This window comes from Elephantulus edwardii, unplaced genomic scaffold (genome assembly GCF_000299155.1).
Source record: "Elephantulus edwardii isolate Elephantulus edwardi_28Jun2011 unplaced genomic scaffold, EleEdw1.0 scaffold00157, whole genome shotgun sequence".
In the NCBI taxonomy this organism is placed as follows: Eukaryota; Metazoa; Chordata; class Mammalia; order Macroscelidea; family Macroscelididae; genus Elephantulus; species Elephantulus edwardii.
In genome coordinates this window covers 3,065,637-3,078,225 of record NW_006399907.1, presented here as the reverse complement: position 1 = coordinate 3,078,225, position 12,589 = coordinate 3,065,637, and the positions used below count along the sequence as shown (strand labels likewise).

At 41.1% G+C, this 12,589-nt stretch overlaps 2 protein-coding genes across 4 annotated transcripts in view; both read right to left on the bottom strand.

Moving 5' to 3' along the window:
- Positions 1-6,982: 6,982 nt before the first annotated feature.
- REP15 (RAB15 effector protein) lies at positions 6,983-7,693 on the bottom strand. Its single transcript, XM_006895091.1, has one exon. It carries the CDS (start codon positions 7,691-7,693, stop codon positions 6,983-6,985), a length of 711 nt encoding a protein of 236 aa, XP_006895153.1.
- Positions 7,694-11,161: 3,468 nt separating this feature from the next.
- The window catches only part of PPFIBP1 (PTPRF interacting protein, binding protein 1 (liprin beta 1)), an 86,066-nt gene continuing 84,638 nt past the window's right edge, over positions 11,162-12,589 (bottom strand). For all 3 annotated transcript variants that reach the window (XM_006895064.1, XM_006895065.1, XM_006895063.1), the window contains one exon: positions 11,162-11,248. In XM_006895064.1, the coding sequence (XP_006895126.1) occupies positions 11,162-11,248 (87 nt within the window). The remainder of the gene's footprint in view (positions 11,249-12,589) is intronic.

Below are 12,589 nucleotides of genomic sequence, written 5' to 3'. Positions count from 1 at the left end.
GGAACAAATATAGATCTCTTCCAGTCAGTTGGCCAAGTGGTTGTTCTCCAGATTTCTTGGCACAACTTGGTGAGCACGTCCAGGGCAGCATTTGTTAGCTGAAATATGTCAATTGGTATACCATCTATTCCTGGGGCCTTAAAAAATTTAGTGAGTCTTTGATTTATAGCTTCCAGATGTTTATAATGCTTTAACTTACACAAGAGTCCCAGAAACCTTGATAAATTGTCTAGTTAAAAACCTTTTATTTCATTACACATATTTTCACAAGTTTTGTCTCCTTTGAATTAAAGTCATTCCTGTTTTACAGTTCAGAAAATAGATATTTGAGCCATTGACTGTTTTGCTGAACAGGATTGAGGCTCAAACTGCATCTAAAACCAAATAATATGATTTTAAATACAGCTGAAGAGCAAAGATGTCAGTCTAGAGAATAAGGTGTGCCTGATCCAGGCCATGGTCTTCACAATTACTTGCTGTGTATCAAGAAGAGTCTGGAACATACCATGGACCACCAAGAAAACAAACAGGTCTGTTTTGGAGAAGGTGGAATCAAGTTGCTCTTCTGGAAGCAATGAAGCTCTGTCTCACATACTTTGGGTATGTTGCCAGGAGATGCCCGTTCTTAGAGAAGAACATCATGCTCGGAAGGTTTGGGGGACAGGACAGGAGAGGAAGACCCTGGATGAGATGAATTGACACAGTGTCTGGAGTAGTAGTGGCAGGTGTATCAGAAACAGTGAGATTGGCTCAGGATAGGAAAGCGTTCAGAGCTGTTATGCACAGGGTTGCTATGAGTTGCAGGTGACTTGATGGTGCGTAACAACAGCAACAAGAGCAGACTTTAAAAGAGTCCTGGTTGCATAGTTCATTACATGTTGGGCTGCTAAATTGCTGATTCAAATCCACCAGGTGCTCCATGGGCGAAAGATGAGGCAGTATGTCCCATTAAATTTACGGCCTTGGAAAGCCAAAGGGGAAGGGATGCTATGGATCAGAATTGACTCAGTAGCTGTGGGCTTGGTTAGGTTTATACTGTTTTTATGGAGCCCTAGTGACTCAATGGTTAATTCAGTTCCTAACTCAAATGTTGGTGGTTAGAACTCATTCAGCAACTGCACAGAAGTAAAGACCTGCATAGCTCTTCTACACATTCTGAGGCTATAAATCACATAGAAGGAGATTGCTTATTTTTACTCCCATGGAGTCACTAGTGGGTTGCCAAAGAGACATTGCCTTTGGATTATAGCAGCTCAACTCCCTATGCCCAAGGCCAATAGAGCTCTTTCTCTGCTTAGGAAAACCTGTGGTGACATTCTACTCTGTCATATAGGATCACTAATGAGTCAGATGGTTGATTTTACCATCAGCATCTGGCCTGGGTTTGACTGCTGAGATTGACTCAATGGCACCTAGCAACAACAACAGAACGAGTCAAAGTATACTTGATGGCACACAATAGCAAAATGGCATACTATCGACCTTCTTAGTAGCTTACTCTACAGATTCTGCGGACAGGGTCACTATACTTGAAATAAAACAATAGTTGAAAAAAAAAAGTTGTAGCAATTAAAAAATGCATTAAAAAAAACCCTAATATTTGCTTGGCAACTTCAAGAGATGCATCATCTTCAAGACAGTCACATAGGCTGCATTTGCAAGTTATTTGCATACCTTAAAAAAGGAAGACATTAAAAATGTGGGTGAACTGTTAAAAAAAAAGAGATGCATCCTTGCGTGGCCATGCTAATCTTCTCTGTATCATTCCAATTTTAGTATATATGCTGCTGAAGCGAGCCCAGTCTCATACTTTTTAAAGAAAGGTCACATCTTTGGAGCAGCTTTGCCATATGCAGAGCACAGTACTGGCTTCAGAAAAATAAGGACTCTGTGTACATACTTGATTGAATTGTGAAGAGCTTCTGCCATCTTTTATAAAAATTATCAGGCTGTATTCATTCAGGTACATTACCCTTACTGCATATAGTTTTACATTTGGAATGAAGAAGAGACAACAACTCCCCTTCTTCCCCAAATAAAACAAAGCTAATGCAGACCTGTTTTATGCACACAAATATTGTGAGATGTGAGCAAATGAAAAGTAATCTTGTATAACAAAATACATTTCTAGTTCCATAACTAAGTGCTATTATTTACCGAGAATTCCAGTGTAGGAAGATCCTGGTTAAAATAGAGAAATATATAAAATTCTAGCAATAAGTAAGCATGATTATTTAGTTCATTTCAAAAGGTCTCTTGGTCCATCTGCCAGACACTCCCACCTCTGGGTGTTCAGGAAGCGTGAGCAGTTCTTCTGAAGAGCTAGGTGGATGGCAACTGTGTTGTCAAAGTCCGTCTTGATGGCTTCCACTTTTACTGCAACAGCAAAACCCCGAAGCATTTCACCCACAGTTCCTTTCAAATGGATCCAAATCACAGTCTCCTCTTTGTTAGCAAAACATCTTCATCACACCTTTCCTTTTCCTTTTTGTAACTCCATGGTACATCAGGAAAAGGTGGTTGAATAGGTCTTCACACTTTCTTTTCCATATTTATTAAAGAATTAGTTCATCTTCTGTGAGTCCCACTGTCCCTATAGGAGGGTGACTGAAGACCGTAGAGGGGATATTGTCATAGTCTAATTTAGAATCTTGTTTGCACTCAAAAAGTCTGTGGGTTTATTGTAAGAACAGAAGGATAACTAGTAAGAACGATGTGTCTGGATATCTAAAGAAGGAAGAAAAAGGGTGAGGAGGGCTGAGAGTGGGGAGGTGGAAAATCAAGGGTTGGCAGAGTTTGGTGGGCCGAGGGTGGGGGTAACATAACTACAAAAGATCCAGTGGGGATCTGAGGAGGTGGGGTATAGTAGTGATTCATTTTATAAGACACAATATATGGATATGATCATATAAAACAAAATGTGAATGGAAAAAAACCCTAAAAAAGAATTTTTTTTTAAAGTTAAAAAAAAGTCTGGGCAAGTTTTCTGCCAGCAGCCATTGCACCTATAAGAGTTTTTCCACACACATCCCCAACAGCATAGATCCCTCTGATGCTGGTCTCCTGGAATTCATCTACTATATGATATGATCTTAGTCATCAGTTTGAATTCCCAGTGAGCTTAAATTAAGGCCCCTGGAATTTGGGTGTCATCCACAATGTCTGGGATTGTGGTAACCAGTCCAGGAACTGAAGTAATCATGCTGAGTTCCAAGCCTGATAAGGTCTTTTAACTACTTTGACCTGGGAGTACTTGAGGACCTCAAAGCCCACATTCTCCAGCTTTTATTTTTTTTTTAAATTTTATTATTGTGTGTGTATGTGTACCATCAATTTGGATCTGACTGGTACAGGAGGAGACTGTCCTTCCTTTTCCAGCAGAGCATCTGGTGTATTCGAACTGCGTGCCTCTGGAATTGCCGTGCAGCTTCTTGCCACTAGGCCACCAGAGCTCCCTATTCTCCAGCTTTTCAGTGCAGCAGTTATTATGTGCCATCAAGTTACCTGTGATTCATAGTGACCTTATGTACATTAGCTCTGAACCCTGCTCTATCCTGAGCTAATTTCATCATCTCTGACACACCTAATCCTATTTCTCCAGTCACTGAGTCAACCCATCTCATTCTGGGTCTTCCTCTCCTGTGCTGTCCCTCCACTATTCCAAGCATGATGTCTATCTTTTAAGGATTGGTTTCTCCTGGCCACATGCCCAAAGTATGTGAGGTCCTTTTCCAATTTTAAACCATGCATTGTTGCCTTGTTCTGTTCAGACAATGGCTTCTTAGTCTAAGTATAGGTTAGGTTTCACATGAGCACAATTAAGCATTCTGGGATTTCCATTCTCAGTGTTAGCTATAATGTGATATGATCCACACAATCAAATATCTTTTGGTGAGCATGTCCAGGGTTCTATTTCCTGATACACCTCAGTTGGTATCTTATCAATTGCTGGGACCTTACTCTTTTGCCAATTCCGTCAGTACTGCATGGTCTTCTTCCTACAGTACTCTTCCTCATGTGATTCTTCCTGAATTTGTTCAGTGTTGACCAATTCTTTTTGGTACAGTAACTGTTTTTCTTCGCACCTTCTTTTCATATTTCCTGGATCAGTCAAGATTTTGCACATAGAATAATATTGCAACCTAAGGCCTGAATTTTCTTTATAGTAATACACACACACACACATGTAAATAAAAATGTTTAATACTGAAAATTCACTGCTTTAGAGTTCAGGCTCACAGTGACCCTATAGAACAGAGAATAACCACATCACAACATTTCCAAGGCTGTAAGTATTTACAGAAGCATCTTTCCTTCTCAGAGCTGCTAGTGGTTTCAAATTCTCAACCTTTCAGTTAATAGCTAGTTTCTTTAACAACTGCGCTATCAGGAGTCCTGCAGTATGTTGTTGTTATGTGCTATCAAGTCTCCTGCAACTCATAGCGACCCTATGTACGACAGCTCTGAACCCTACTCTATCCTGAGCCAACTTAATTGTCTCTGACACACCTACTCCCATTACTCCAGTCACTGAGTCAATCCATCTAATCCAAGGTCTTCGTCTTTTGAACTGTCCCTCCACCCTCCCATGCATGATGTCCCTTTCCAAAGACTCCCTCCTTGCAACATGTCCAAAGTATGTCAGATGAAGCTTTAGAATCCTTGCTTCCAAGGAGCAACCTGGTTTCACCCTGTCCAGGATGAACTTGTCTGTTTTCCTAGCAGTCCATGATATATTCAATACTCTTCTCCAACACCACAGCTCAAAGGCATCATCCATAGTCATTGCCCAGTTTTCTGATGCACGGTGAGTAATTGCAAAGACTACAGCCTGGATCAGGCACACCTTAGTCTCTAGACTGATATACATACTTATATTAGATTAGGGAGCTCTGCGATAAGGAGTTGCACTGGCAACGCAAAGGTATGCGGTTCCAGTCCACTCACTGCTTCATGGGAGAAAGATGGGCAGTCTCTTCATGTGTGGTTGTTTTTGGAAACCTGCTGGAAGGTCAGCTATGGGTTGATTCTGACTTGACAGTACACAGCAACAACATTAATTAATATTCTGTCTCTTGCCATTAGAATAAGAACTTCCTAAGAACATACACTGTTCCTCTGGTCCCCACCCCAGACCCACTTCAGGATCCTCAGGGCATAGATTCCACAGGGATAGTGAAAGCTGTGACCAGTGTAAGCTGGAAACCTGTCAGAGAAGAAAAATGGATATATTTTCCACCAAAGGGAGCAATAAACGTTAGATTGCACCCTGTCACAGTCAGGAAATTTGCAAGACCCAGGAAAACTAGTTCCATGGAGTTCTACCCATGACAAGCATCCCTGTAACATGCATTCAGCAAATACATGGCAATGAACTTAACTTACAGTTGCATTTCAAAATTTTGTCTTCTAAGGTTGGAGGAAGGGACAATCTATTAACCCGATGACTCCAAATGGCAAAAGCTGAGTTTGACTCTATTCTGTTGGAAATTTTTCAGCCACAAGTGTATCATGAGTGATGAGTTGATTCTCCAACAGAAGCAGCGTTGGAGAAGCAAGGCCAAGAAGTGGAGAAGTAACAGCGCCAAGGTTGCAGGTGGAAGCAGGTTAATAGTGCCTTGCAGATGTCCTAAGCCACCTCTGTTTGCCCTAAGCCGTCTTCTGTTTACCCATCTAACTAAGCTTTAGAGGTGAGGGATCTTTTTGGTCTCAGAAATCCCAGTGGCTTAGAATGGAAAAAAGACCTTTCTTAAGTATAGGAGTAAGGGCTTTGTAATTAGCAGACCTTAGTTTATTAGGAACCATTTACTCACTTTATTACCTTTGAAAAGTCATTTAATCTAATTTATACACACACAAAAAAATAACAACCCATGGTCAGTGAGTTGAATCCCTTCATAATTTCTGAGGAAGTAAATGTTTTTGGGAGGAGACTCCATCTACCTCCCAAGAAGCAGCTAGTAGATTCAAACCACAGACGTTCTGGATAAGAGCTTGACAAACTATATACTATGCTACCAGAGCTTCTTAGAGGTGGTGTTTAAGCAATAACTTATCTAAAGCCTTGAGTATGTGAGTTCAATAACTAATGGTGATTACTAGTCCTGTTAGCGTCCATTGGCCTGTGATAAAGAAATGTTCATGGTTATTGTGACTATGTTATTGCTCATTATTGTGTAGTCAGAGTCAACTCTTGGCGTACCCACAGAACTGGCTCCTAGGACTTTCCAGTGGGTTTTCAGAGGCTGTAAACAGCACAGGATAATTACCCATTTTTCTCCTTTTGAATAGCTGATGGATTAGAACTGCTGTCTTTGGGGCAGAATAACTCCCTACTCACTAAGCCATCAGAACTCCTTATGTGAATATACTTTCCTTACATGCTAAACAAATATTGTTATCAGAAATGGTTATAGGATTAATCTTTTAAGCCATTTAGATAAAAGCTAACACTCAAGCAAATACCAAGGGAAAAAAGTCTGACAAGCTCTCCCTCTCTGTCTCTAAGTATCTCCGGGTGGGGCTGGGAGTGAAACAAGGTTTAGAGGGGAAAACTGTGAGTTTTGCCTAGAAATCCAGAATTGAAACTGATCTTAATACTAAAATTGTGACTAAAACCTGTTACCACCTTTATCCACCTTCCGTCTACAGCAATATACAGATTTTTAACACTTTTAAGATTATTTCAAGCAAAAGACACACATTTTTCCCCCAAAAAAAACTTTACAGGTAGCTTTATTCTCTCCTACTTTTATTAAGCAAATGAATCAACAACTAAGCAATGTTTTTCCTTAAAAATTACAACAACAAGATGGTTTCTCTTCATAATGACACTTATCTTTGAACGCAGAGGAAAAAAGGTGGGGGACCTAGAGAAAGAAAAAGCAAAAGTCTTGTACAGGAATGACACAAACAGATGGCGTTATTAGAGCAAGAAATGAAACACTGCATTTTAAAGTAAGACCAGTCGCACACATCCAGGTCAGGGGATCTTAATATAAGCCTTGCCCACCTCTCTCAGCCCATCACTCTTACTCAGACAGTTTCCAATCAGCTCTCTAACAGAGATGCACTCTTGTGTTTCCAGGACAAATCGTGCCACGGCCTTCCCTCCTGGCAGCCTGTTCCTTACCACCTCACTCTTGACACTGTCCAGGGCAACTCCTCGGATGTCTGTAGGTTCTCCTGGCACACCAAAGACGAGAAAGAGGCCCAGACAATCCTTTCCTATCAAGTTACAGAATTCAATCAGTTTATCAAATCGACTCCTCTTCTTGAAAAACTCCTCTACTCTCAGTTCTGGATGGGCAGGGTCATAAGGCTTGGATTCCACAGGTGGAAAAGAAGATATCCGCAGAGTCTGCACCGCCAGCTGAAGCTTTATTTGTTTCTCGGAGTCCCAGAAGGTCCAAATCCAGTCTGCCCCAAACAGGGAGGCTTGGTGTTTCGTCATCTTGGTAGTGGTAATCCATTCGTCAATTCCCTTTCCTTTGCAGAAAGTAATGAAGTGGATTAAGAAGATTTCATTCAGAGTGTTTGGAGCTGGGCAGAGTTTACTCAGAGTGTCTTCAAATGCAAGGTACTCCTCCAGCTTCTGAGCGGCGTACACGATAGCCCCACTGAATGCCGTGGGCATGCTGAGAACCTCCTGGCTGTCCTCCAGGGTCAATGGCTGGGATGTTTTCTGCCCCATTTTCTCTGCACTCAATCAGTATTTCTCCCAAACATGTGAAACTCGTTCTCCAACAGTGTTAACGTCTATCAGGATGGTCACAGTGATCCAACTCTAAACCTTATTTGGTGTAGCAAAGTATATATACTTATAGCTAAAACAAACACTATAGGCCTCCCTTTTTGTCAACTGGGTGCGTTCTGGTCATACACATTCTTACTGGTTTATTAGGTTAGGGATACTAACTTTCACACAAAACATCTGTTCCTCTCTAGGTCATAATCATCCTATTTTTATACGGGTAATTCCTAATTTGTAACTACAGACTGCACTTAAAATCATCAGGTTTTTTATGATTTGTGTAATGTATGTTTATAGGAATGAAAATGACTACACCAACGGGTTTCAGCATGATGGAGATTAGGAGGATTGTGCAGGATAGGGCATGATTTCGACTTCTTGTTCAGAGGGCCACTGAGAGAACCTGCTCGATGGCACCTAACAACATGTATGAAAATTTATTTGTAAGTTCACATGCAGTGCTTTCAGCTCCCAAAGGCAAAGATTAAATTTAGAAAGATACTTTTCTTTCTTTTTTTTTTTAGAGTTATAACCGAATCTTTAAGTCTCATGTGCCAACTTAGCGTTTTCCACCAGCTCGGGGAGCAGAAACTTTCAGAGGCTTCACAATTTTTTGTTTAGGTGCTGCTTTTGTGGGGGCCTTAGTAGCAGCCATTGCAGTCTTTTTAGATGCTTGTTGAGCCTTTTTTTTGCTTCCTTGGCAGCCCTGATAGCCTATTCTCATTGAGTCTTTCTAACTTCAGGCTTTTGATTTCTCTTGGCCATTATACCAGCAAGAGATGCACCAGTGATGGCCCTTTGGAATTTGGCTGCACGGCAGATTCTTTTATTTTTAATTTCTTCCGACTGGCCCTTTTTGTGCTTCCTTCTGTAGAGGACAGTCCAATTTACCTGCCTTGGGTTCCTTTAGGAAAGGAAAGCTGACTCACATTTTGCATTAAGAAACTGGAACACCTTCCCGTCGGTCCTGGTGTAGCGCCTCCCGTGCCCGGGGGGAGATTTTGTACCCGCTGAAACTGCACAGCTCGATCTTCATGGCTGCAGCTTCGGGGGAAACAGGTAGAAAGATACTTTCTTTTTTTTTTTAAATTATTATTTTTTTGTGTGCGTGTACCGTCAAATCAGATCTGACTGGTACAGGAGGAGATTGTCCCTCCTTCCCCGGCAGAGCATCTGGTGGGTTCAAACCGTGTGCCTCTGGGATTGTAGTTGCAGTTCCTTGCCACTAGGCCACCAGAGCTCCCCTAGAAAGATACTTTTAATAGAATAATAATGAATTGTTGTTGTTATGTACCATAGAGTTGAAACCCACCCATAGCTGACCCTACGGCTGGTTTTCAGAGGCAGTTAATTGCAGGGGAGGAGACTGCCCATCCTTCTCCTGAAGAGCAGCTGGTGGCCTCGAACTGTGTGCCTTTGAGACTGAAGCACTGCTTCTTGCCACTAGGCCAATAATGAATACTATTCTTTAAAAAACAATAAAAAGTGATAGTCAATTTACCTCAGAATTGACTTAATAGATGTAGAACCTAAATTCCATCATAAGTTGGGGACTACCTAAACTTGGTAATATTTTTTAAGAGATTTCTTGTTTCCAAATGTCATTTGAAAATATATATTTTTTTTAAAAAATATATTCATTTGCTTACAGAGTTATTATGCATTGTGTTTCACACTATGTAGTTCTTGAAAAAACTCATATACTTCTTTCTAAACCACATTCTTCAAACTTGAAGGTGAGTCATTTCCATTTGGTTTCCTATGTCCCCCATCTGGACATGACCCATCATTCTTTTCAGCTCAGCTGCCTGTGTCCTTTCAGACAAAACTTTCTCAAAAGGCCTCAAATTCCATCAACCAATGACTGGATTGAGAAACTGTGGTACATTCTCAAGGGAGGGAATATTATGCAGCACTCAGGAGCAATGATTTTGAAAAATATATAACATGGGAAAAGCTAGAAAGCACTATGCTGAGTGAACTAACTCAGGCGCATAAGGACAAATATAAGACCATTATTGTGAAAACGGAAGGATTACCAGTAAGACATATGAACATCCAAGGAGGGAAGGTGAGGGACGAGAGGAGAGCAACAGGCTGAGAGGGAGGGGGCTGAGAGGGAAATCACGGGGTCGCAGAGTTTGGTGGGTGGATAGAGGGACAACGAAAAACCCCAAAAGCCCAAAACCAATGTACATGAATGAAACACAATATAAATAAATTATTAAATGCATACCAATAAAAGTCTCAAATTTCTGTCTGTTCATATATACTATGTACTTGATTCAAACAAACTTACAAGTATTTATGACTTGTAAAGAATTAGTGTTAATTGTTCTATCAGAAACAATAGCTGGCAGTTACTCTGACCAAAGGAAAATGAAGCAACAGACAATAATAATATGAGGTAATTTTTCAATTGACTTTATTTCCTTTCATATGATAATACCAACAATGTTTAATATTTTGTAAATAAAATATATCATCAAAACTTTTTAATGTTATCACATATCATCATTATGCTACATTGTTTTGAATAAAGAATATTTGGCATCTATATGAGTCTCCTGATATTTGCAACCAGGTTCTAATTTTTTAAAAAATGAGCTTCTGAAATAGTGACATATATTCACATTCAAATAAAACTAAAATACAAACCACAAAACTGTTCAAAAATTTTCTGAGGTGTCACCAAAGAAGGGGTATTTCATATATACCAATTTAGCCTGAATGATCAATGTTGTTAAAATTCAATGTGGAGGGGAAAGAAATGAGCCTTTTGACCTCTCCAGGAAACAGCTGGTATAAGGGAAAAATGTGAACACTGTATTTGTCTTTTAAATGTGATCTTTTCACTGTCTTCCTTATGTCACAAAATAAAAGTTCTATTTTCCATGTTCTGTATATATACACATATTTAAAAAAATATATAAAAATAACACAATAAGAGGCATATGGAGGTGTGGCTGGTATTTGGTGGGCACATGGGCACACTGAATGCTTACGGAAATTCCACATACTGGTTTTGAGAGCTTACACATAATGACACCTTAGATGGCTGCTGTGAATACTGACGGGACAAAATGACCTACTGGGTGGTGCTCCCCAGTCCTTCCCTGCTGTGAACGTGAGTACTGTGTGAGCGCTATGGTAAAATAGTCATCTCATATGTAACACTTTAAATACATCACAGATTTTTACATTAAATAGAGGAAAAAACCCAATAATACTCTCATCATTTACCAGTGTCTTGTTTTTCATGGCAACTTTAGAATAGGCAGGCTCTCCATTCCACTTCTAGAGGAGAAGCTGGAATTATAAACAATCAGTTACTTGTATACATTGTGAGCGGTGGAGAAATACTACAGGAAGAGGACTAAAGACTCCCGCGCCCATCAGGTGCTGTGGTCAAACGTTGGAGTCTTCGTCCGTAATGCTGGTACTGGGGGAGCGGGCAGCAAAATCTTTAAACATGTCATCTTCCTTTAACATGTGCTGGAAAACAAGGAGACGGGGAGTCAGCAACACACACCATGAGCCAAGAACGGCACAATTTTGAACACATTTCTTCAGGGCTTATTTTAGAATACACTGTCTTAGTTATGTAGTGCTGCTGTAACAGAAATATCACAAGTGGATGATGGCTTTCACAGAGTTTTATTTCTCTCAGGAGAATTTAGTGTGCTAACTCTAGAAGCAGACTCTCTCTGTCAGCTGTGGGGGAAGATCCTCATCTCATTTCAACATCTAGTGAATCACCTAGTGGCCCTTGGTGATTTCTTTGTGTCTTGCTATCAATCTTGTCCTGGTTCTAGGAGGTTCTTGGTCTAATAGAGCTACACTCTTGGGTCTTCTCAGAGAGTGGCAATCAGATCCCTCCTCTCTGCTTACTTGTCTCTTGTAAGATAAAAAGAGATGCATGCCATATCAAAAGGAATCTCCCCTTCTTCCATCAGATCAGGGCTATGATCTGAGGGGGGGGGTGTTGTTATCTGCCACTGAATTGACTACAACTCACACAGATCCTATGAACAATAACTCTGAACTCTGCCCTATCTTGAGCCAATCTCACTGTCTCTGACACACCTGCCCCATTGCCACAGTCACTGTGGCAATCCTTCTCATCCAGGGTCGTCTTGTGTCTTCAGCTCTAGGCAGTGGATCTGGCCCATTCCTCCACTCTGATGAATAGGAAGTGCCACTCTCCTGAAGTGACTTGGTGAAGATCTGACTCTTTGAAACCGTTGATGCTGTAGCACCACCCTTTGAAATCCCAGGTCATGACTTCCCACTGCCCCCCTTTGCGAACCCAGTGATCATGGCTCTACTCTTTGAAACCGAGGCAGCTCAGCTTCCTGTGTGCTTTTGATCTACTTACTTTTGCTTCCTAATTCCTTGGCCTCTCAGATCTTCAGCCCTTTAGACATGTTGAGCTAGCTTGGCCTCTGCCCAGCTCACTCAAGTGTTGCAAAGCTCTTTCATCCTAATGGTAAGTGTTTGGAGGCACCCAGTGCCACCAGGATGCTTAGGCTCAAACACTCTATAGGTCTGCATGCATCTTACTTCAGTAATATGCCTAGGCTCCAAGGCGATTTGCTTGCTCTCTGAGAGCCAGCTCTTCTTCTGTCTTGAGCTGGTTTTGCTGCTTCTATCTGTGCCTCTCTTGTATTAGAGGTCTCCTCACTTCCTTCTGAGTCCTCTCCAGAATGATGTTGTTATGTGCCGTCGAGTCGTTTGCGACTCATAGCGACCCTATGTACAACAGCCCTAAACCCTGCTCTATCCTGTGCCAATTGCACTGCCTCTGACACACCCATCCTGATTACCCCAGTCACT

Coding starts and splice junctions, on each gene's coding strand:
- REP15 (XM_006895091.1), bottom strand. CDS start 7,693: ATGGGGCAGAAAACATCCCAGCCATTGACCCTGGAGGACAGCCAGGAG.